Raw genomic sequence first — 23,086 nt, 5'->3', positions numbered from 1 at the left:
GCTCTCCGGAGATTTTCTTTCTCGTGCTGTCAGCCACGCCCTGCCAAGGCTCTATCATGTGATCTGCCCACCCGTGACAGGATTTCACCCAAAGGCCCGGCGAAATATGGCCTTGTGTAAGTACTCAGCAGAACAAATGGAATTGGCTCCTCCAAGCCGGGAAACTCCGAGGAACTACAACGGCCGTTCATGGCTTTCCAGATTGTCCAATCATCAGGATTTCCACAGAGGAGCATCGCATCTGTCACAGCACCAGGCTGAATCACGTGTCGACAGCTGACGCCCCGTCTTGGATCGGAATGTGGTCAGCAAGTCCTTGCCGACACATTAAATCAAACCAACAGTTGTGGACACCGAACACACATATGTTCACACTGTCTTATGACGGTGCCCAACCGTCACGTCGGTGTCATCCGTCTTCGCAAGCATCAATTGCACGCAGCCGCATCAGGAATTTATATGTCGACTTACCTGAGGATCATCAACAACAAACCCAGTTAGGAACCAATAAAGCTCCGTTCATCATGGATAGGCCGTGTTTTTTTGATTCCATATTACCGCAGGATTGCATCAGGAGATGAATATGTATCAGTCGCACCGCCGACGAGGAAAGACCAGCACCGGCCGGTGCTGGGTTCAGTCAGGCATCAATCATGCCCCTGAGTACGTACACTTGCTCAACGCCAACTTGGTGTCTTGCATGCTACCCCCTCATTCGCGACCGAGCATACACTAACCATTGCTTTGTGTTGTTTTCCATGCAGACATCTGCCTATGGACCGATGGACTTCTCACTCCAGGATGACGAGATACCTCTCAGGATACTTTAAGACTGTCGCACCACTGGATGTCCCCGTGCAGCCCGTTCAAAGGCCTCGCCATAAACCTGGGAATTGATTTGCAACTTGGATCCACTGCTCACCCATGGCGACCCCACCTGGTCTGTAGCCACATACGTAACCCCTTTCGAGGTGTCGCCATGCTAACGTAACGACGTTTAGGTGTATTCGAGTCTAATTTTGTGTTTTGTCTTTTTTGCTCTGCGATATATATATTTTGACATAGTGGTTGCACAGCACACTAACCTACCCTCGTGTAGCCCCTTCAATCTCCCAAACGGACCTGTCCGTGGAATACCTCCATTTTCTTTGCCTCAAACAGGACCTGCCCAGTGTCAATCCAGTGGACCATTCTGGAACAGTGAAGGTGAACAGAACTTCCACCAAGATTCAATATCACCCCATGGGAGTGCCCAGAGTGGATTTCCTGAGCCTCTCAACTCATTCCATGTTCCCCAGGAGGCTCAATCCGGTCAAAGCCATGGCCGAGGGTCATTTTCAGGTAGCTCCAGAGCGCCATGGAACTCAGAACTCTCCTCCGCTGAGATGTCAAGGCAACTGTCCACGGACTCATTAGGAGCTCATTCCCAAGGGACCACTTACTCAAGTGCTGCTTACTCATTTGATCAAATCCGATCATCGAGCATATATCAAAATGGCTCTCAGATGTCATATCATGCCCCATCGGTAAGGTCAGATGGTTCAGACAGGTCAAATAGCCCTGTGGATTTTTATGATCCCACGCACCAGGATCTCCAGGAATTCGAGAATTATTCATACCAGAATGGAGAGGACTTTGCCGGGGCCCACCCGATGTTACAGAGGAATTCCATGATTGATGGTGCGCCTGCACCTATCCCAATGGCATCAGGACCCGCGTACCATCCGTTCGCCCCTGAAGATGAGATGTTTTCTTTGACCCCAGTTTCCAGCTCGCTGCCAAGCCAAGTTCCAGTGTCAAGGGATTCCTTATCGTTTCATCCTAGTGCGATGATGAATTCCCATGACCTGTGGGACAGTGCTGCTGATTTCCTGGAATCCCAAAGGTCTTCTCCCACTTTACTCGAGGATCCCTGGACGGTGCCACCCCCACAGATGATGACATCAACAACGAACAGCCCTATGGAATACTCGCCAAGTCTTGATGGCCTTTCTCCAAGGTACGTTCAGGACGTTGACTTTGATTTGGTGGAACAGCCCCCTTACACAACGACTGGTGACAGGGCAACGAGGAAGCCTGGCCCCCGGCAATCCAAAGTTATCAGCGACTCGGCAGCCGCCTCCAGACGTCCCCGTCTACCAGGAACTTCTGAGACCTCTGACGAGTCCTTCAAGTTAGTTGGCCGCTCGAGTCTAGATCTTGACAATTCTCCCCGGGAACATCAGCTCTACCACAATGTGACTCCCAAGGCCGATGGATTGTACCACTGTCCATTTGAGGATGACCCAAAGGCCAACTGCACCCACAAGCCCGAAAAGCTCAAGTGCAATTACGAGTATGATCCTGTCTTCCCTCCCTCCCTGTCTTCAACGCTAACCACTAAATGTGTCACCAGCAAATTCGTGGACTCCCACCTGAAGCCATACAAGTGCAAGGTCGGCACTTGCAAGGATCTCTGTTTCTCATCCACGGCTTGCTTGCTCCGCCACGAGCGTGAAGCTCATGCCATGCACGGCCACGGCGACAAACCATACCTCTGCACCTATGAGGGTTGTGAGCGAGGAGCTCCTGGAAATGGTTTCCCGCGCCACTGGAATCTCAGAGACCACATGAAACGAGTCCACAATGACCCAGGAACTCAGCCCAAGAGCAACACCTCGGGATCTCCCCAGCCTTCGGCTGGGCCTGCAAGCAAAAGTAAAAAACGCAAGGCAAGTGAAGTTGCAAATGATGCCCCATTCATGGAGAAGCCCCAGAAGAGGAATACCACTCCCCCGGCTGTGACCCGCCAGCCACAGGAACCAAGCCTGGTTGACCGCTACCAAGAGAAGCAGCAGATACTCCTTGAGGTTGTTGCCAAACTCGAAGACCCAAGGAATGCTGACAATATGGCGTTACTACGCAACGCAAACGACTGCATCAAGGTAATGGTTCAAACAACCCAGCGCATCATTTCCGCTCCTGTGGGACAGAACTTCAATCAGCAGTCCGGCTGAATTGAACACCTCAACCAGCTTTGAACTAGGACTTTGTGAGTACCGAGAAACTAACTGCTCTCTTTCCTTTCCTTCTCGCCCCTTCAGCATGTTTGAAGCCATACTGACCACCCGTCTACGCAAAGAAAACACCCCCTTTCGAACATGGCCGTGACACTCGAATCCTTCATACCCCACAAGGTGATAGTACAGCGGTTCCCAGTACGCGTACTCCACCACACAGGATATCGACAGTCTAAGTCATGGACCAGTCATGCACACAGACCTATATGCCCGCGGATACTGCCGTTGGAAGCCCATTGAACCCAAGGACATGAAATGGAGAAAGCCAGGAATTTTGTTGCCGGACATACATTCCGAGGAGATGCCGTATGGATACCGTGGATTTATTTGCCGGGATTTACTTTTGATGCCGGATGCCATGGATGTTGCCCACGCGGATCGGAGGTCACGGAGGATAATGGTGATGGATAGGTGGTGATTGGCATAGGATAGATTGTGGAGGATTGGTGGATGCTTGGAGAGGTAGATTGTTTTGCGTGCGATGTTTGGTTTTGCTCTGTTCTGTTATTGCTTGCCTTATTGGTTGTGAGTTTGATGTTTGATTGCGAGAAAGAGAAGGAGGACGTGTCGAGGCACGTGATTGGGGACAAAAAGAGAGATAGAGATGATGATGACGGTGGTAAATTGCTTGATGTTTAGATAGACCGTGAATGAAGTTCACATTTGCTTTGATCCTACTTCCTACTCCCGATCCATCCCAGTTCCGATATGGCCCTTTGCCATCTCACCACACTAGCACGCTGAGAGTCCTTATCCATCTCAATGTACCGAAATCTCAAGAGCCACTCAAGTCACGTGAACTAATTGCTTTACTACCAATTAGAATTTCCAAGGCCAAGTAACAACAGGAGCCTAAACCAATTTCCCAAATACTTCAGAACATGCTCAAGTTCTCAAGAGAGAATCAAAACATCCACATTTTCTAAGATCTTACTGATAATCACTTCGTTGCCACTATAATCTTTGAAAATTATGGTAAAACTACAGCCTTCTAGCTACCTCTGCAGGCACGGACAAGTCACAGTGGTTTCTGGCACATACCTATTTTGGGTAATTTGAAATACAACGGCGTGCTTTACTGAATGCTCTTCGAGCCGTTCAAAACCTTCCATACCTAGATCGGTCTTTTGACAAAGTTAAGAGTCTCCATAATTCAAGATCTTGGTCCCAAACATAATGACAACAAAAGAGAGACTCGGTCAAAGTTTAGAATTTGACAATGCATTTCATCCGAACTCAGCTTTTCTTTTACAATCCCGGAGCAAGCGTTTGATGAGCTTCCGCTTGAACACCCTGGACTGTAATCTTACTATGAGCAATTAGGAGGATGGAATTTTCGGTGGGAGGAGGTGAACGCTCCAAGAACCATACGGAGAGATCGGAACACCAGAACCATTTTGTGTTTCGAAATAAAAGAATAAACGAAGTTTATATAGGAAGGTCCCAACATACCTCTTGTTCCTTCGCCTAAATAGGGGTCTCGTTTCTTAGTAACCGGCCACACTAATGGCGGATACTAGTGCCGAAAGTTATTATTCCCATAGTTACGATTCTCACTTGCTATGCTAGTAAGGTATATAAGCCTATTCTTGACCAGCATATGCCAGTCACGAATGCAAGGCTATTCTCAGTTGGCACGTGCCCAAAAAGCGATATGTAGGAGTAAGTATTAATTTAATCTAGCTACTTAGCTATACTATAAAACCAAGAAAGGGTAGAGGAATCAAGCTTACAATTAACGTGGGAGATGCGAAGTATTAGGAAAGCTTCACCGCTACTTCATAGTTTGAGTACTAATTAGACTAATTACTAAGCGGGTACTAGGGCTGATGTAGGGTGGTGGAACTGTAACATTACGCGTAATATTGTAATCTACTTTTATCTTTACGTATCGTAATCTACTTTTTTCGTTACAGCACGTGCCCTCTTTTAGGGGGCGATTTAGTGCCTTCCAGGCCTCAAAATCGGGTTTTCTGAGCCCGGACTTGGGATGTGGATCTCCGGAGAGCTTCTAGGCCTTTTCGGGCCTAGTTCTCCACTTTTCTTTACTAAAACGGGTTAGTGCGTCACATGACTGTATCGTAAGGTGTAATTTACTCTCCACGTTACACTCTGGTGGTAACGATAATTTACTTTTCAATTACTGTAAAGTGGCCACCCTAGGCTGATGTGAGATTATTCTTGGGTGGCATGCGCCCTTTGTGAATAGCTTCACATTAGCGGACAACTTCGTGACTGGCAGGTTACATTCGCGAATAACACCTGCCAGTCACGAAGGTACGCCATTCGCGAATGGCATATGCCCTTCGCGAGGGGGAAGGTGCTATTCGCGAATGGCGATATTCGTGAGAGGACTAGAATAGATGTCATTTCGCGCTACGGTCAGCCAAGGGCGTGACACCCAGCTCTTATCTCTCACCTTGTACTCTTCAGAGCTCTTCTATTATTGACTCGAAGCAAAGGTTAGCACGGGGGAGTGGCCGCCGTGATCGGCTACTCACCCACTTTTGTTGACTCATCGTCCTGGAAGCTATTAGCCTATTTGTACAGTCGTTCGTACGGATTATATGAAACTCGACCTTACTACTTTTGCCCTCGAGCCTCAATCAACGAACCTATACCGGTACGTTAGTCCAGGGCAGCCAAAACTAACACAGAGCGATCAGCCATCATGGAGGAGAAACTAGTAATTGCAAGCGTTAGCGAGGAAGTGATTCTCAGCATTGAGGATCTCCAGAGAGAAGGTTCTAAGAAGCTCCCTACTTTCAAACGAGGCAAGCCATATCCTTCTTTCCGTTTCTCCTCGTGGTGGACAAAAAGCGCCACTAAACTTTCAATGTCCCAAGTCAAGGTGGATCATGTCAGATACCTCCAATCTAGATGTCTCCTCGAGTTGTAGTGGTACATCCAAAATCAAGTCCCTTTCAAAAGATATTTAGAGTTCTGGAGCATCGACATCCTCGCTCGGAGATAATTGTCCAACTTGGCTTGGGACATTGAAAACCTATGCCGCATTTTCTGTCCACCACGTAGTCCCTTAATTCTCATCCTCAACCTCTTCACATCGAAACTCTAACAGTCCCCGACAAACAGAGTTCTTCAACTCCGGCTCCACCGGCCAAATAACCGTCCACGAGAACTCAACCTCCTACCAAAAATACCGTCTTCGTTGCCGCGTCCTCCGAGACGTTTCAAAAGCCACTCTCAGCACCGTAGTCCTCGGAAAGACGATCTCCTTCCCACTCTGCGTCTCCCCAGCCGGTCTTCATGCAATGGCACACCCGGATGGCGAGCTAGCAACTAGCCGCGCTTGCGCAAAACGCGGTATACTAATGGGCATATCCTCCTTCTCTAATTACTCCGTGGAAGATGTGATCCAAGCCGGGAGAGAAGTTCGAGATGTCGGGCATGTGATGCAGCTCTACACAATGAAAGACCGCGCGCTCCAAGAACGGATCATCAAACGTGCGGAGAAAGCGGGCTGTAAAGCCATTTTCCTTACAGCTGATAGTCCGGTGCTGGGAGTAAGGTATAATGAGTGGCGCAATGACTTCCGGACTCCTGATGGGCTGAGCTACCCAATGATTGAGAGGACGTCTGAGATGCTTATAGCTCAGACGCATGATAGTGGGTTTATGGCTTTCAACTCTGATACCCATTCCTGGGCTGAGGAAATTCCTTGGCTTAGAAGGAGGACGAAGATGGAGATCTGGATCAAGGGCGTACTTACCGCTGAAGATGTTCTGCTTGCAAGGGAATATGGATGTGATGGAGTAATAGTTAGCAATCATGGTGGGAGACAGTTGGATGGCACCCCCTCTACGATCGATGCGCTGCCTGAATGCGTCGAAGCGGCGGATGGGAAGATCAGGGTGCATATTGATGGTGGCATTAGAACTGGAGCGGATATATTCAAGGCAATAGCTCTTGGTGCTGAGTGCTGCTGGATAGGACGGCCTATGATCTGGGGCCTGGCTGTAGGTTTACTTCCCCCCTTCTCCTTGCAAAGTTCCTTGTCTGGTGCTAACCTTCCCAGTACGATGGCCAAAAAGGAGCGGAAAAGGCCCTGGATATACTTTATGATGAATTCAGACGCTGTATGATGCTGACTGGCTGTACGTCGATTGCAGAAATCTCAAAAGCCTCACTTGGCATTGTTCGAGCAGATGGCCCTCTCGCACGGCTATGAGAGAGAAGAAATGATTCCGGAATCTATCACATACTACCGAAGGAACTCTCTACATTTTGATATAGATTTGAAGGTAAATCCGTTCCACTTAGCATAGATTGTTGAAGCTAGCGTTTTGAAGAGGAAATGAATCTTTGCATTTCTAAGCCTTGACACCAGTTCGCCATCCAACCTTCATGTATGTCTCCATGTTATGCCCAGTAGAGTTCTTTACCAAGTCTTCATCCAGCGCCACCTCTCCTGGAGGATAGACAACAATGACTGTGCTTCCTCCATAGTAGAAAGCACCCAAACATTGGCCTCTTCTTACTTGGGTTCCTAAGGTATCAACTCCTCCCACGTACTTGATGCTACCAACCAGCATCGCTCCTACAGCCACAATCGCAATAGGTGAACCAGTCGCAGATCGCTCGAGAGTCATGACCGAGCGCTTGTTCTCGCAAAACACGTCCAATGTTCCTGGTTCGTTGATAGCTTGAGGATTGACTGTGTAGTAGGCTCCTGGTATGTCCTTAATTCCACGAACAGTTCCCGAAACTGGTGCATGCCATCTGTGATAATCTTGCGGTGCAAGTCGAGCAATAACGAGGGAGCCTCCATTAAACTGTGCCGCAAGTTCAGGACTCCCAAGAAGACGCTCGAGAGTGAAGCCATATCCCTTGATCCAGTATTTTGTAGCCAAATCAACGCTGGGAAATGCTGTTAGACGACAATCGGCAGGCGAAGAAGTTACAAGGTCGTTCTCCGGTTCTGCGATCGGGCGAGCAGATTCCTTGATCTCGCGTGCGAAGAAGGCATTGAATGTGGGGTATGCGTTTGGATCTGGTTCGACCATTTCGAAGAGCGTAGGTTCAAGTTGGAAAGATTGGATGAAAGGGTTGATATGCTGCGTACTCTCTGGAGAATCGTATTCCATTCCCATTTTCTCGCTTTGGCTCTGTAATAATTGCAGCGTCCGCTTCCAATGCAAAGCATTCTCCTGTGCTGATCCATAATACAGAAGATGCATTCCGACCCTCACATAGATGCTCATTGCCTCCCATGTTTTCTCTCCTGTCTGGCGGTCAAGGACATAGTTGCCCAGGTGGAACTTGTTCTCGACGCTTTCAATTGTGCCTGCAGGCAAGATCTTCGAAAGCCATGTGTGTGACTCTACAGAAGTAGACGAGCCGTGAATGTGGGACGTGGGAGGTTGATTATGATTCTCTGCTCTCCTTGTAAGCTCCTCTAATGCGCCTGCACTGGCAGTGAACCCCGCGTCGGTGAGTGGGTGCGGCTCATAGTCGAGCACTTTGTCATCGACGATTGGTTCCATGGTGGTGGTATGCGATTGAAGTCGACAGTACGGAGGTAGTCTGGAACAATTAAAGATTATGTGCAGAGAAGCTGAAACTCACCAAGAGGGGGAGGGGCCTATCTTTTATGTGGAAGCTGCCCCTCTTGTGGCTGATCTCGCCTGCGTGGACCTCCTGCAAGTGTCTCTGACGTTTATGTCAGAGACACTTGCAGGAGTTCAAGATTTGGGCTTACGCAGAATCCAAGGATCAGATCAAGGACCTCTGGATCCCCTTCATGAACAGGCACGTCAATCTGGACAAGACAAGGCCATGAAGAGGGGCGTTGGCAGACTCTGGCACAGACGTAGCGCAAAACAAACAAATGCTGGGAATGACGGGCCCTGGTCTTGCCTATCCTGCATGGCTTGGCAGAAACAAGCTTTCGGACCCTCCCACCAGCCATGATCCACGTGACACAAGCTCAGCCACATCGTTATCGAGCCACATATATTTATTATCGCGCTACTCCAAACACCTAGATCTCATGTAAAACGCATTCCTTACCACTTCAACTCCGCAATTATGGCTCGGCTTTCGACGGTGAACAATCCAGCTCCAGATCCAACTGCAATAAATCTTACTCGCATGATCGCACGATTACAAAAGATCCTCATTTCCCCTGATCAAGACACAGAGTCCAAACTCCGGAGTTCGAGCCTGGAGAGGGAGAAGGTTGGGACTGTAAGTTAATCTGGCCTCTGCCTTTCAGTGATGCGTCTCATAATAAGAGTGTAGAATCTCGAGCACGCCCGATCACTCCTCTTAAAATTAGAACAGGATGCCCAGAACATTAAAGTCCAGACGCGGAAACAAGAGACACAGATGGAGCTTTCTAAGAAGCGGGAGATGATCCAAAGATTGAGTGAACGGTTAGAGGAACTCCATGAAGTTGGTCTCATCCCACTCAGAAATAGGAAGACATATACTGATGATGGATAGCTGGGCGCAAACGAAGACCAAGACGATGACTCCTCAGAAGGAGAAGACCTCCTGGGCGAAGACACACCCTCCGAAGAAACCGACTCCCACTCACACGCCTCACATATCGATCCCCAATCCAATACCCCCTCCCCACTACAAGCCACATCTCCCGCTTTAGCTCCCACGGAACCCTCACTTCTCCAACCGGAAATACCACCAACCCCCGACTTTCCCCCCTCACAAACATCACTCGAATCACAACCCGCCCTCCGCTCCCGAGCACCACGGTCCGAACGAGCAGAGCTTCTCTCCACAACCACCGGCTCCTCCATATCCCACACCTCCGAAGCCCTTCTCACACATAATCGCACCGAACAAGAGTCCCTAACCGCTTCTCTCCTCTCCATGGCCTCACAGCTCAAAACCAGTTCACAATCCTTCTCCGCCTCCCTCGAATCCGAGAAGACGATTCTCGATTCCGCCACCACGGGACTAGATAAAAACGAGCGCGGTATGGAAGCGGCACAGAAGAGAGTTGGAGCTTTGAGGAGATTGACGGAGGGAAGGGGATGGTGGGGTAGGATGTTGATGTATGCGTACATCGCGGGGTTGATGGTTCTTGCTATCTTGATTGTGTTTGTGCTGCCAAAGTTAAGGTTTTCTCCGGCCCTGTGGTGATTTAGCGCTGCGAAACTTTGGATGAGATATGGTATGGACTGGCTGGGACATTGTGGAGTTTTGGTTCATGAATAATCCTGGGAGCGGGTTTGGGGCGAAGAATGAATTACTGAGATGAGCCAACAGCGCACAGTACAATCACTTATTGATACCAATGAAAGTAATGTTTTGGATTCAGAATTGCTGAAGTAGTATTTGTGCCAGCCAATCGACCCTCAAAAGACACATATTGTAGCTATTGTGCGGATAACCTCCACCCCAACCATGAATCCATGATTGCAAGTTGAAGAGATCTGCGAACCTCTGCCTCAATCGAGGACTTTAGAGGATTTCCATGCTCGAGATTTCCATGAAAATAACCACCAGCACTGTAAGATTTCTCCACCCCTGTGTCCATCTTAAAAATCCACCAGAACCATAAATGAAAGAAAATAAAGAAATCACAAATCATCTCCCAATTATGCAACGTCTCTCCACCATCATATCCACATCTCCACCTCTGCAGCCAAATGCCAGTGTTCCACCACAGCAGATTCCCGGCACCTAGCAACACGACCTCGAGAAGCAGGTCGACGGACCTCCTAATCCGAGAGGTAAATAAGACCTGGCGGTGTAACGGCTCTCACAACCTCTTCAAACACACCTCTCAAACCGTCACTCTCCTGACTGCTCGGCGTCGTAGTTTGGGTCCGCTCAGTCTCACCACTCTCCTCACTTCCCAGCCTACTACCCATCTCAAAGCTCCTACCAATGTTAGTGTTGAAGCTAGTGCTGAAGCTGGCGTTCTTGGTATTGAAGCTCCCACCGTCCTCCTCAACCTCAGAATCAGCTCTGAAACCATTAAATCTGGACGGAACGCTGCTCTCCTCAGGAACCTCCCTCGAACCACTCTCCCTGGACGGACCCGTCGTGCCATCGTACTTAGAATCATCATCCTCAACCTCAGAGTCAGTATCATAAACCACCTCGCCTTCTCGTTCCTCTCCATCCTCGCCACTCTCCCCTTCTGTATTTGTCTTTTCGGATTTGCCTTCAGTAAGTTCCCTAACCCTCAACTCAGGTCTCACATACCCCTCGCACACCCAGCCCACCGGTCGTCCCAGGACAGGAGGCGTATAAACGAAGAACTCCTCACCCATCTTAATCCCCTCCAATCTTTGATCCCAATGGATACCTGTCTTCTTATAGAAGAAATCCTTGAAGTGAAAGAAGGCTTGAGAGAAAGACATCGGGCGGCAGTGGTCGCGGAAGTATGAGGTTTGGCGGTGGGAGCGCGAGAGCATGGCGCCGGTCATGAAGGTGAACGGGGGTCCGGCGTTAGATTCGAAGAGCTAGAACAGAAGGGTTAGTGAGTTTATTTGGAGGAAGAGAGACTTACGTAGCAAGTATACTTCTCCACCTGAACTCGTCCACCGATGTTAACCCGTGTAAGAGTGACTTTGTACTCAAAGTGATCAAAGGGATCGCAGTAAACATGATTGAGCGCTACTATTATTAGAAATTCCTCCCATGTCTCCTCTGAACGTATACTCACTATTATCAACCAAGGCCTTACTCGCTCTCGCACCCTCCTCAAACTTTCTCCGGTACTCAGCATGATCCGAGAATCCTTTCTTGATGCGGGCGAGTGTTCGATCAAGCGTGTACGGTCCCTCGGGTCTCAATCCCTTCTTCAATTTCTTGCCGAGCAGGCAGTCTTCAAGCCAATCAAAAACTATGATCTTGCATTGTTTCTTGCCGAGCTCCCAAGCTTTTTTGACTGAGAGAGCAATTAGTTGTGCGGTGCATGAGAAGTGGAGGAGGCTCACCTTGCTGAGTGCGCTTCTTGTAGTCTTCGATTGAGCAGATGAGGTGGGTGGTATCTGGACCAACTTCTCGTTCGTAGGTGCCACCATGAGCGGTGATCCATTTGGAAATGGAGTCGTAGGTGATGGGTTGCGGGTCGCTCTTGCTTGTGGTCATAATAGTACCTGCGATGGACATCACCTTGCCTTTGAAGATTGCTTTCATGGGTCGTTCATTTTTGACAGTTGCTTTGCGAGCTTGGATCGGGCTGGGAGCTACTCTTCGAGATCCGCCTGAGGTGCTGCTAGGATTACGGGAAATTAGTCTCTTCGAACCAAACTTGAATTTGGGCGGAGCCATGACGAGGTCTTGTAATCGATGTGCAGTGCGACGTAATCTGATTCAAGACTCGACAAGCTTCAGCGAAGGAGGGTAGAGGTGGGTTGTATGGAAAGTGAAGGGTTTGCAGAGGAGGAAGTGTTGCCGAACGAGGGGGGGTGAGTGAGTTGATGATTGATTCCAGGACGGAAGGTCGAAAGTAGGCAATTGGTAGAAGATAAACAACCACCGACGACGTAGAAATGCGAGAGGCCGATACGGAAAGGCGATGGGTAGGTTAAGATGGTGCAGTGAAGTACGGCGCTTGATGTTTGTACCCGAGAAGGTCGAGCTTCGCTTGATCTCCTCAGCAAGCGGAGTGAAAAGGAGGGCGAAGCAAAACCGATGGGGGCAGGACGGGATAGCCGATGTTCGCAAATGATCCTCGAGAGGTTGGGATAATGCTGAGGGATTGGGAAACGAAGAAGAACTTCTGAAGGTGTGATGTAATTGGGGAGTTGGAATGAAAGAATTGTTGTGGGAGTAGTCGAAGTAGTGTAGCGTAATGTAGGGGTTTTGGATGACTATACCAGGCTCGGTTGAACAATCAAGTGCAGCGTTGTCGAGGACCGAGGATTGAATTCATTGCTCTGAAAATGCAGGTACTTTCGCAAAGGGCTTCGCTTGTCTCAATGGCCAAGAAAAGTTGGTACAACGCAGGGAAATAGCACTAAAGAGGATAGCAGGACGGCTATCTTGAAAACGGATGGAAGATTCACGCATGCGTCAAATCATAGCAATCGATGCATTCAAAGTCAAGAAAACGACTTGAATTCACGTAACAAACGCACAAGGACTTTCTAGGGAATTAGAAATTCAGTGCTTTTCACTCTACCGAACGCCTCTAGCAGCCTTTATGAATGCATGTATCTTCGCGACACTCTGGATGCCATTTTCTTCAACTCCTGAGCTAACATCAACGCCAATGATTCTATCACCGAGTTCACCAGCAACACGCACTGCATGCGCAACATTCTCTGGATTGAGCCCACCGGCAAGCAATACTCTCAGTTCTGGGTCTTTGGCGAGAACGGAGTTAACGTCATCCATATCTATCTTCTGACCAGTTCCACCAATGCCAGAATCAAGTAAAGGCACGGTGTGATAGCCTCGTCGTCTCAGTTCTGGTTGGCTAGGCTTGAAAGTTCGGATCACTGGAACAGGAATCGAGTTCGCCCATTCCAGGGGCTCATTACCATGGAGTTGAACAATATCGAGCTCATAAGCCTTCTGTAGCTCTAGGACCTCTTCCAACGGCTGGTTTTGGAAGACGCCGACCAGCAATGGTCGATGACTCGAGATATTCGATGCCGCATTCGCAAAGAAGTCTGATGCCTGCCTGCTGATTCGGTCACTAACTACCCTGCCAGTAGTGATCCTTGATTCGTGAACCACCTTGGATATTGCAACAGCGTCCTTATACAGAACATGTCGCCCTCTGCCTGGGACAAGTATGATTCCAATCAAATCTGCACCAGCTCTGATCGCTTCTGCTGCAGTTTCTGCTTTTCTTGTTCCGCAAATCTTGACCAGGAGCTGTCCAGGCTCTGATTTTAATATTGCTTCTGAACCTCCAAGAAGTTCACGGATGAACTGAGCCGTATCACTGGCACGCATCAACGCCTCGCCCACTAGGACTGCGCCAACTCCATTCTTCTGGTATGCCTCGACATCCTTTGCTCCCGAGATACCGCTCAAAGCACATACGATTGTCTCTTTTGGAACCTGATCAAGAAGACGGCTGGTCGTGTCCAGATCCACTTCGAAGCTGGTAAGATTTCGATTGTTCACGCCGATGACCTTTGAGCCAAGCTTGACAGCCACAGCCATTTCCTCGGCGGTATTGACTTCCACCAAGGGCTCCATACCAAGAGATTGAGAGTATTGGTACAGCCGTGTCAAAGTAAGCTCGTCTAGCATCTTCACGATCAGCAGAACAGTATCTGCACCAGCAAGTCTGGCCTCTAAGATTTGGTACTCCTCGAATATAAACTCCTTACGTAGCACGGCTGGTCGATTTGGCATTCCTTCAAGAGCCTGCCGTACAGCGCGGAGGTCATCTATGCTTCCTTTGAACCATTCAGGTTCGGTGAGAACGGAAATGACGCTTGCACCAGCCAATGCATACGTTCTAGCCTGAGCTGGAGCACATGCTGACAATGAGATGACTCCCTTTGACGGTGACGCTCGTTTAATCTCAGCCATCAGAGAAAGTGGAAATGGTGACTTGCGCAGTCGGTCGACAAATGAGACGAGGGGAGGCGCGATGTCGAGATCGTACGCAGCTTGAAGATCAGTCGGTCGTTGAGATGGTATGATTTTCTGAGCTGTGACAACAGCTTTGCGGTGCGCAAATATCCTTTCTAAGATATTCTCCTTCTTCCCGCTGGTCGTTCCGTTTATAATCTGCTTGCTTTGACTCGTATGCTCTTCCTGAAATGTTTCATTCTCCACCCAGGTACCTCCTCGCATGTTGAGGAAATTCTTGAGCATTTGCCGACCCTTTTCTGTCAAGATACTTTCCGGGTGATATTGTACGCCTTCCACTACATACTCCTTGTGGCGAACTCCCATGATAATTCCTTTCCCGCCATCAGGTCCAGCCTCAATCCAGGATGAGACTTCCAAGCATTCAGGCAGAGTAGGATGTGTTCCTGCTAGAGAGTGGTATCGGGTGACTGGAATATCTTGGGGGACGTCCGCGTAGACGCCTTTCGTATCATGTCGCAGCGGGGATGTTTTGCCATGCAAGATCTCCCCAGCGTAACTCACATCACCTCCCCAGAGGTCAATCATGCATTGCCTGCGATGAATAAGCCTGTATTCTGTTCTCGCACAACAGGAGTAACTCACTGTCCCATGCAGACCCCAAGGATGGGGATCTTGCCAGCGAAATACTGGATAGCATCTCTACTGACCCCAGAGTCTGTTTTAGGGTGTCCAGGGCCAGGACTAATGACCAATTGGGTTGGATTGAGCGCAGAAAGAGCTTCAACTGTGATTGCATCATTCCGGAAGACGGTCACACTGGCACCTTCAAGAACAAGGTATTGGTAAATATTCCAAGTAAACGAATCGAAGTTGTCTATCAAAATGACATTCGTTGCATTATCCAGAGGGGGAGTTGCCTCCGGCTGGTGCGGAGAGTGGTCTATCAGATCGAGTGCGGCCATGGTGACGAGGCGAGACGAGATGAGGAGAGAAGAAGAGAGTAAACTGCTTTGATTGATGAAGAAGAGGGGAGAAGGAAAAGGTGACCCGTCTGATGTGAGATTATTTACTCCATCCCTGTCAACACCGGATCGGAAAAACTTTGTTTGGCGGCCGACAAGTCGCGTCGCCCGCCGCGAATTTCTGTCGCAACTCAAGCGCCTTGCTCGTCCCCTCCGAGCTCGCTCATGCTCCAAGCAACGCTTCGCCACCCCGTCCGGCTTGCTGAGCTGAGTAGTAATGGCCCCAATACCGAACTCCAGCTACTTTCCCTCTCTGGAGAGATGTCTGAACGGAGACCTGCTGGTCGTGTGAGTTCACCTTCACCTCTGCCCGACAAGCTTCTAACGCAAAATGCAGCTCCTGGAAGACCGTCTACTCTGCCATTACGAGCGACATCGAAATTGGAACCGACCATCGAGCTGTGATCGAGCGTTTTCTATCGGATCCAGAGGTCGTACAACTGTTGGCTCGCCCATTTGACGCCTACCCTCCGCCCTCTACCCAAAGCAAAGCTACCTTCGAGACGAAAACCTCAGCAATCAATGTAACACCCTCATCGAGTGCGAAGTATGACATCAAAGAGATCAAGGAGGACTCGCTGTGGTTGAGTAAAGTAGCTAAGCTCGACGAAGTGTCAGCCTTGCGACTGGTGACCGAAGAGTGCCAGTTTCGAACATCTGCGCAGCTTCTGGCCCAGTTTTCGGAAGAGGAGCTAGCAAGCATAAGAGATGCTGCCGGAAACAGCCAGTATTCAAGCTCAATACCTCTTTCTCTCCTGGTACAAGGTCTGGACCCAGAAGCTATTCAACAGCAATTTGCACGAAAAGACAGAAGGAAACAGCGCATTCTACGAACATACTTCTCTGAACGGCGGTATCTTCTAAAGACTTCCGAGCGACTGCTTGATGCTGCCTTTCTACATCAAGCTAAAGAGCAAAATGCCGCTGACAGGGGCAAAGGCAAGGGTAAAGCGGTGGAATTGGAGCCATCATGGCAAGCCAACTGTGGCATAGCGATTGCCTCCCAGCAGGATATGGCCAATCCCCAATCTTTCATCTTACGATGTATTCACGCAATTGGCGCAACTCTGAAAAAGCTCGAGGAAAGGAGCGGATGGTCTGATCTAGATGGTGAAAGGGGAGACATCGAGATCGAGTGGATACGTAGTCAATTCACCGAGGCTACACATGCTATGGAACTGCTATGGCAGTTTATCGTAAATGCCATGGGCATTCCAATCGGTCGAGCTGTCTTGGAGTGGTTCCGTCTTCAACAATCCTACGGTTTTTTCAACAGTTTCGAATCGGTAGGTATACGACTCCGTTGGCCGGCGAATTTGTACTAATTTACGTGCATAGGACGAGCCATCTATCCAAGCGTCATTCCATCAATTTAGATCAATCGCCACTATAGTATCGCTGGGGATGTTGAATCTTCCCACTACTCTCGATCGGGTGGCCGAGCCAACGAGTACCGAGGACGTCTCGTCTGAAACCTCCATCGATGAAGCGTTCCTCTTGAACCCCAGGACAGTCACTGAAATTCAAGAGATATTCCTGCAGGCTGCAGATACGGGCTTTGAGACAGTTGGTCCTGCTCTCCTGGCGTGGGGTTTGATCCTACGAGAGCTGAATATCAGGGTTGAGAGGAAGAAAGCAGCCAACCAAATCGATGCTGAGTCTTACAACCCTCGATCATCTAGTGATTCGGAAATTGCTATGGTACCTGATCCTTACGAGCAGACCTTGGAAGAGATAAAGGGCGTCCTCGACGAAGACCCCATTGACTTTCTTGCCCGCAGAGCTGTCAATAGCTGTCGTGTCTTTCAAACAATCGCAACCCTCTCCTTGCAGCTAGGAAACACATCGACAGGACTTTTCTCAAACTCTGTTTCAGCAAAAATGCGCATGTACCTTTTGGATCTCATCAAAAACAGTACTATAGTCGGCTACATCCCTGAGATCATCGAGGCGACGCTTGCAACTTTGACCGGCAATGAGAGCTATTGGGATATCTTGGATTCGAAACCTATTGATGTGGAGAATGATCCAGTCGCGATGTTTTTGACAGACGACGTGCTCGTCAATGGTCTTCTGAAAAACTCACAATTTAGATATCCTTGGGAGGCGCTCCCATTTTTGCAGATGATCCGCGCTTTAGCATCCTGTTCATCCTGTTATGACAACGAGAATTCTAACTCAGCACTAATATTTCTGGAATCGATTCCCATGTTCACCTATACGATGCCGGCGGACTTTGATGGCTACGAGACCGTGCAAGAAGAAGAGAACGCCAACAACATTCGTCTAACACAACCAGTAATGCTCTTCGAGCCTCGCTTAAAAGGTTTCAGAAATTTTGGCGGACAAAATCGATTGCTGGCGGTGGCAAGAGTTGACGAGGACTTCTGCATCTCGGCCGGAACTCACGGGCGCATCATATCCGAGTCTGGACCCAAGGTCGCTTTCTGGTACCACCAATATCATGGACTGAAGTACTTTGGAAAACTATTGGAGACGTTCCTAGCTGCGAGCGCCGAAGTCGATGCCACAACACATCAGCCCGTCGACCGTGATTCAGTCAGCGAAATCATTGGAATTATTGCAACTCTGCTCCTGAGCATTTCCAGATCTGCCCACGACAATCCAAATTCTATTGAGGACGCTCGTAAGATTTTAGAAATTGCCAGCTCCGGACTCAATCGAAATCGCGATGTCATATCTGTCATATTTGATATCTTCGAAGAAGAGCTGCAGAACCTATCAGCTTGTTCTGGATCCGATGTTCCATTGCAGATTCTTGTTAGCTGCATTCATTTCATCCATGCAACGACCCCTATCTCACCAGGACGCGTGTGGCCTCTCATGTCGAGAACTGCGCTCCTTGCCGTTAGCCGGGGCAAAGGGAAATTACCAAGCATTGTTGAAAGTGTAGAGCTCCTCTCCGGAAGATATGAGTTCCTGATATCTTGCTGCCGTCTATATGAATCACTTGTAGAAGATTTCGCTTCCAATGCAATCCGAAGAAGAAGCAGGGCTAAATCTTCAGCAAGATTGAATGACGGCGATGAGGACGTCAGTACAGGGATACCTGACCTGGTGCTTGCCAAAATTCTGCTTTCGTTTACTCGCTACCTAGTCGATGTTCTCGAAAGCTCGCCCGGCTGGAAATACGCAGAACAAGGCGACCGACAACGGATTTGCGAAATCATTAGTCGCACGTACAATAAAGTGCTTGAATACGCGTATGGTATCGAAACCTCAATAGACACGAAGGAAGAGGAGCCGCCAACTAAGATAAATCGGCTCCTCAAGTCTGTTGAGTCGCCAAAGAAGAAGGAAAACCTCACCAAGATTATGGAGCCTTTGATGCCGTCGGCACTGCTTCTAGTTGAGAGTTTCTTGTCTGCTTCTTCTGGTACCCTACGATTTCAGCCTTTACTACGCTCGTACTACGATGGTCTTGAGACCCCCGATATGGCCATCTTGCCGAATCTTCTGAACTTATGGACGGCACAAGTCAACGCTGTCCTTTCTTTCTCAAAGACACTGCTGCGAGTCAGTGCAATGCTTGGACGACCACCTTCTCAACTGGAAAACCAGTTGTTCAAGGTTTCGTCACTCATTGCACGTTTATATGTTGTGAACGATACGTATCGGACCTCTGTCGTTAAGCTTTTTGAATCATTGATTGTCACAGCGTCCAACAATACTTCGGAGCCGCCCTCTCTCCTTGGCCACCTGGGTCCACAGACGGCAAAGAACTTCCTGCATGTTTTATCAGATCTTGATAAGCCTCTGTCACGGGACGAAAATGTCAGAAGCATTTGGGACTTCTTATCTAAAGTTGTGAGCAGCAGGCAACAATGGTTCGCCAATTATCTCCTGACAGGTAAAACGCCCAGGGAAGCGCTCACAGCGAAGACATCTGGAAAGGAGTTGGCCGCTCTCGATAAGCCTCTTCTTACAACCGCCCTAGAAGCACTGACCGGTATCAACGAGCTTGCTAAGACTGAAGCACTACCTATGCTTCAGTTTGTCACGCTAGCGCAGAACTTTTGGCCATGGACTGTCTGCAATTCGCCGAAGTATGGAGACTTCATCAAGGCCATCTCCAATTTTGTTGGCCACTTCAAACCGATACAGCAGTCGACAAATCTCGAAGTCGCTATTGACGCCTGTCACCAGACCCGTATTGCGGCTTATGTTGCCGAGATTCTTGCAATGCATCTGTTCCATGCAAGACAGACCGGAATTCCCACATCTATACCTGAACTGTTACCGAACTTGTCGTATTTCACCAGGTTTGCCGTCGGAATCCCAAACTATAATAACTCGCTACATGCTCTCCTAAAACAAAATTTCGAAACTCGATATCCTGGCTGCACACTACGAGATTTGAAACGAACTACCCTGGAGGAGCATCAGTATGGGAAGGGATATTTCTACAATCTACAACTTGCCAATAAGATGCTATCTATGAGTGAAGCTTGGACGGGACGCAGCGACAATGGCCTCCGAGCTGAACTTGCAAATGCAAACGTCAACTTGTCACTCGTCGACGCGCATATCGTAAGTACCTGGCCCTCTTTCGCAAGACCTTACTAATTCTGCCTAGGCACTCTTCCACAGTTGGAGATATCTTTCGATTGAACTGAGCGGCAACGCAGGAAATCAAGACCTCCAAAAACTATTGACAAAAGTGGTGGCTGACTGCCTCACTGCTAATATGAGACCCCAACCTCCAGAAGAGATCTTCTCGCGGTTATTACAAACCAGAGTAGACTTTGGTATTGTCCTCACTCAACGTTTGATTCAAGCAAACTCGACAGTGCCGGAGATGCAAGGTCTTCTTGGTACTGCCTGGGACGCTATTCGAGCTCTCAGAGGTTCATTCGACCGAGCCGTACCGGATGCTGATATTCTCTATTACAGATCGCTTCTCAAGCTTCTGTTCCTGACGATTCGCATTCACGCCGAAGCTAAACAACAAGACATGGCAAGGAACTTGCGTGCATCTAAGAGAATCGCTCAAGCGTCCTCCATTGGACCCGTCATCATGGAGATCGTGAACAACGTTGTCGCTGTAGGAATCCGCGAAATTGCATCGGTAATCCACGAGTCCCCCGCCGATTCCTCTCCCGAAGACTTCGCCCTTATCACCGGCATCTTGCAATCCTGCCTCCGTATCCCTGGCATCGAGCTTTGTCAATCTCAAATCGTCAACGTGCTCACACAAGCGGGCGTCCCTCGGCTAGTCGTAACCCTCTTCTCCTGGTCCGATAGTCTTGCTATCCATGGCGACCCGATCTATGGAGAGCTAAGCATGCTCTTCCTGCTCGAGCTCTCCTCCATGCCTTTAATGGCCGAGCAGCTTGCCATCGACGGCGTTTTAGGCCACCTTGCATCCGCGAACATCACCTCCTACCTCCGGAGCGGAAAAGTCGGTCCTTTCGCGGAATCGGCAGGCCTGCAACGCTGCTACAGCATCTGGGCACGAGGCATCCTTCCATTCCTGCTCAATCTCCTAGATGCAGTGCAAGCCTCTATTGCCACCGAAGTCTCTCTTTTCCTCGCACAATTTTCTAACCTGGTTAAACAATCCGAACAGTCTCTAGATGCTCCGGAAACGAATCGCATCATCCCTCAAGGAACGGTCAGATACATCACCCTCACGATCTGCTCGGAAACGCATTCTATGGCCCTTGTCACATTTATCCTGAACGGGTTCCGCGAGGCGTTGAAGGGAACGACGGATATCCCGGAGGTGAAATGGGATGCTAGCGGCGTTTTGGAAAATGTCGAGTTTTGGCTTAGCAGTAGGGCGCTATTGAAAGACAGGCTACTACCGATGGGAGAGCGGGAAATGGAGATGAGGAGAAAGGGCGGGCCGGCGGTCAGTGAATTGGAGAAGAAGGTGTTGAGTGAGTTGGAAGGCATCAAGGAGGTTCTCAATGGCGGCGAGAATGGCTCTTGATCCTTCGCGCTTCTATATCTGCATTTCGGGCGTTTGGGACAGAGTGTTATGGATGAACAAGAAAAGAATGAGGCTTTGATTATATTGTGCTTTGAAGGGAGATGAATGATAGTAGATAGATACCATGAATCGAGAATGATTCCAAGACTTGACATGCTGATTCTCACGTGCCGCACTTCCTCCTACGAATGCAAAACCGTTGCACGTCGCATTTTGGGATCGGCTTTTTTTTATTTGTTGACATCTGCCATCTTAATACTCAAGTCCGTCAGTATGTCACTGGGCTGATAATCAGACTTTGGGGTTGCTTCAGGAGTTGTTTTGAAGCAGGTTTAGTGCTTGTGTTTGGGAATGTCTCTCCATGACTCGGGTTCTTCGTCTCCTCTTTCTCCATGAAGCCCCTCGCTGAATTTCTGTAAGGAAGCAGAAAGCCTTAAACATGCTCGATTTGCATCATCGAAGAAACTTCGGAAAAGAAAGGAATGATTACGATGTGTTTTTTATCCGGAGAATAAAACCGCACCCGCTCCCAGCCTGCTCAAATTCGTTCTCAAACCCCTGAATAAACTTTCCGCAAGTGGAACGATACAAGCGGCGCTAAGCCCAAGTAGGCCCAAGGTCTTGGCACATCTTCCCCACCTCCACGAGATCCCCACACTTCAGTTCACTTCACTTCACTTCACTTTCTTAAACCCGCCTCCATATCTTCCCCCTTATCCCTCTCCAGATTGCGCTTCGCTCAAAGAGCGCTTCGATGAGGCGAAAGAACAGATGTCCCAACTAGCACCCCTCCTCCGCCAAATCACCAAGAAAGCTAGTCATCCTAATGGCTTGTTGTATGGGATGCAGCTGGAGCGCGCGAGAGTCAAGTACCTAGTGCGAGGGGAGTTAGAGGATGGGAAGGCAGCGATTGAGCTTGTTGTGCCTGAGAAGTCCGGAGCGGGGCTGAAGAAGGAGGATGAGGTGGAATGGGGAGAAAAGCTGGAGGGTGAAGGGGATGGGGTCAAGGAGGGGAAAGATGGTGATAGGGGAGGGAAGGAGGGCTAGAAGGGCTTGATGGGAAGAGCGTGAGGTCTCAGACTTGATGCACTGCGGATTTAAGCCATTAGCAGGGATGGTGACGAGGACGTTCTGATTCATGTGGCTGGTTAACCCTACTCATACCCTGTACAAGTAAATAGAATTCTCGTCTCTTCTTTGGAGTCTTCAAACATTGTCATATTTACAGCATAAGAACCCAGGTAGATTAATAAAAAATCACAATGTCAACGAGTCTCGGAGAAATGCTTCCCGATCTCGTATTTCGGAGCTGCACCTCATGTCCCAAAAGTCGATCAAGAAGCGCTGATTGGACGCGTTTACGAATGCGGAGAGAGTCTGACCTCTTCTCAGCTCGCAGAAGAACTTCCCAGAAACACAAAAATATGAGCTCGTTGATGAATTAATTGTGAAGGACTGTGAATCCGTTTTGTAATACCAGGAAGTCATGACCGAGGCATCGTCTGCGCCGGTAAAACAAAGGACGCGGATCAGCCATCCGAAGTCCAGAG

General features: G+C 49.1%; 7 protein-coding genes across 7 annotated transcripts; 4 read left to right on the top strand and 3 right to left on the bottom strand.

Annotated features, from left to right (window-relative positions):
- Positions 1 to 1,385: 1,385 nt before the first annotated feature.
- K444DRAFT_540984 (uncharacterized protein) lies at positions 1,386 to 2,996 on the top strand (the record flags this gene model as incomplete). Its single annotated transcript, XM_024875755.1, has 2 exons — positions 1,386 to 2,335; positions 2,396 to 2,996. The coding sequence occupies 2 exons, from the start codon at positions 1,386 to 1,388 to the stop codon at positions 2,994 to 2,996; spliced, it is 1,551 nt and encodes a 516-aa protein (XP_024730623.1).
- A 2,734-nt stretch (positions 2,997 to 5,730) lies between these two features.
- K444DRAFT_646638 ((S)-2-hydroxy-acid oxidase) lies at positions 5,731 to 7,248 on the top strand (the record flags this gene model as incomplete). The annotated part of the gene is made up of 3 exons (XM_024885223.1): positions 5,731 to 5,833; positions 6,153 to 7,036; positions 7,096 to 7,248. 3 exons carry the CDS (start codon positions 5,731 to 5,733, stop codon positions 7,246 to 7,248), a joined length of 1,140 nt encoding a protein of 379 aa, XP_024730622.1.
- Positions 7,249 to 7,414: 166 nt separating this feature from the next.
- Positions 7,415 to 8,458, bottom strand: K444DRAFT_511814 (uncharacterized protein; the record flags this gene model as incomplete). Its single annotated transcript, XM_024873476.1, has 1 exon — positions 7,415 to 8,458. A coding segment is annotated over one exon (1,044 nt), but the record flags the coding sequence as incomplete, so codon positions are not given.
- Positions 8,459 to 9,058: 600 nt separating this feature from the next.
- Positions 9,059 to 10,429, top strand: K444DRAFT_599112 (uncharacterized protein). Its single transcript, XM_024878555.1, has 3 exons — positions 9,059 to 9,266; positions 9,321 to 9,473; positions 9,525 to 10,429. The coding sequence occupies exons 1-3, from the start codon at positions 9,108 to 9,110 to the stop codon at positions 10,182 to 10,184; spliced, it is 972 nt and encodes a 323-aa protein (XP_024730620.1). The 5' UTR covers positions 9,059 to 9,107; the 3' UTR covers positions 10,185 to 10,429.
- K444DRAFT_667988 (uncharacterized protein) lies at positions 10,382 to 12,387 on the bottom strand. The gene is made up of 4 exons (XM_024887358.1): positions 11,993 to 12,387; positions 11,719 to 11,943; positions 11,563 to 11,672; positions 10,382 to 11,515 (listed from the first exon to the last, which is right to left on the bottom strand). Exons 1-4 carry the CDS (start codon positions 12,327 to 12,329, stop codon positions 10,766 to 10,768), a joined length of 1,422 nt encoding a protein of 473 aa, XP_024730619.1. The 5' UTR covers positions 12,330 to 12,387; the 3' UTR covers positions 10,382 to 10,765.
- A 727-nt stretch (positions 12,388 to 13,114) lies between these two features.
- Positions 13,115 to 15,564, bottom strand: K444DRAFT_571262 (anthranilate synthase). The gene is made up of 2 exons (XM_024877309.1): positions 15,201 to 15,564; positions 13,115 to 15,150 (listed from the first exon to the last, which is right to left on the bottom strand). Exons 1-2 carry the CDS (start codon positions 15,518 to 15,520, stop codon positions 13,179 to 13,181), a joined length of 2,292 nt encoding a protein of 763 aa, XP_024730618.1. The 5' UTR covers positions 15,521 to 15,564; the 3' UTR covers positions 13,115 to 13,178.
- A 159-nt stretch (positions 15,565 to 15,723) lies between these two features.
- K444DRAFT_599105 (uncharacterized protein) lies at positions 15,724 to 21,687 on the top strand. The gene is made up of 4 exons (XM_024878554.1): positions 15,724 to 15,868; positions 15,918 to 16,866; positions 16,919 to 20,131; positions 20,178 to 21,687. Exons 1-4 carry the CDS (start codon positions 15,798 to 15,800, stop codon positions 21,534 to 21,536), a joined length of 5,592 nt encoding a protein of 1,863 aa, XP_024730617.1. The 5' UTR covers positions 15,724 to 15,797; the 3' UTR covers positions 21,537 to 21,687.
- Positions 21,688 to 23,086: the final 1,399 nt, after the last annotated feature.

Source organism: Hyaloscypha bicolor (assembly GCF_002865645.1).
Source record: "Hyaloscypha bicolor E unplaced genomic scaffold K444scaffold_141, whole genome shotgun sequence".
Lineage (NCBI taxonomy): Eukaryota > Fungi > Ascomycota > Leotiomycetes > Helotiales > Hyaloscyphaceae > Hyaloscypha > Hyaloscypha bicolor.
This window is presented reverse-complemented; position numbering and strand designations above follow the sequence as displayed.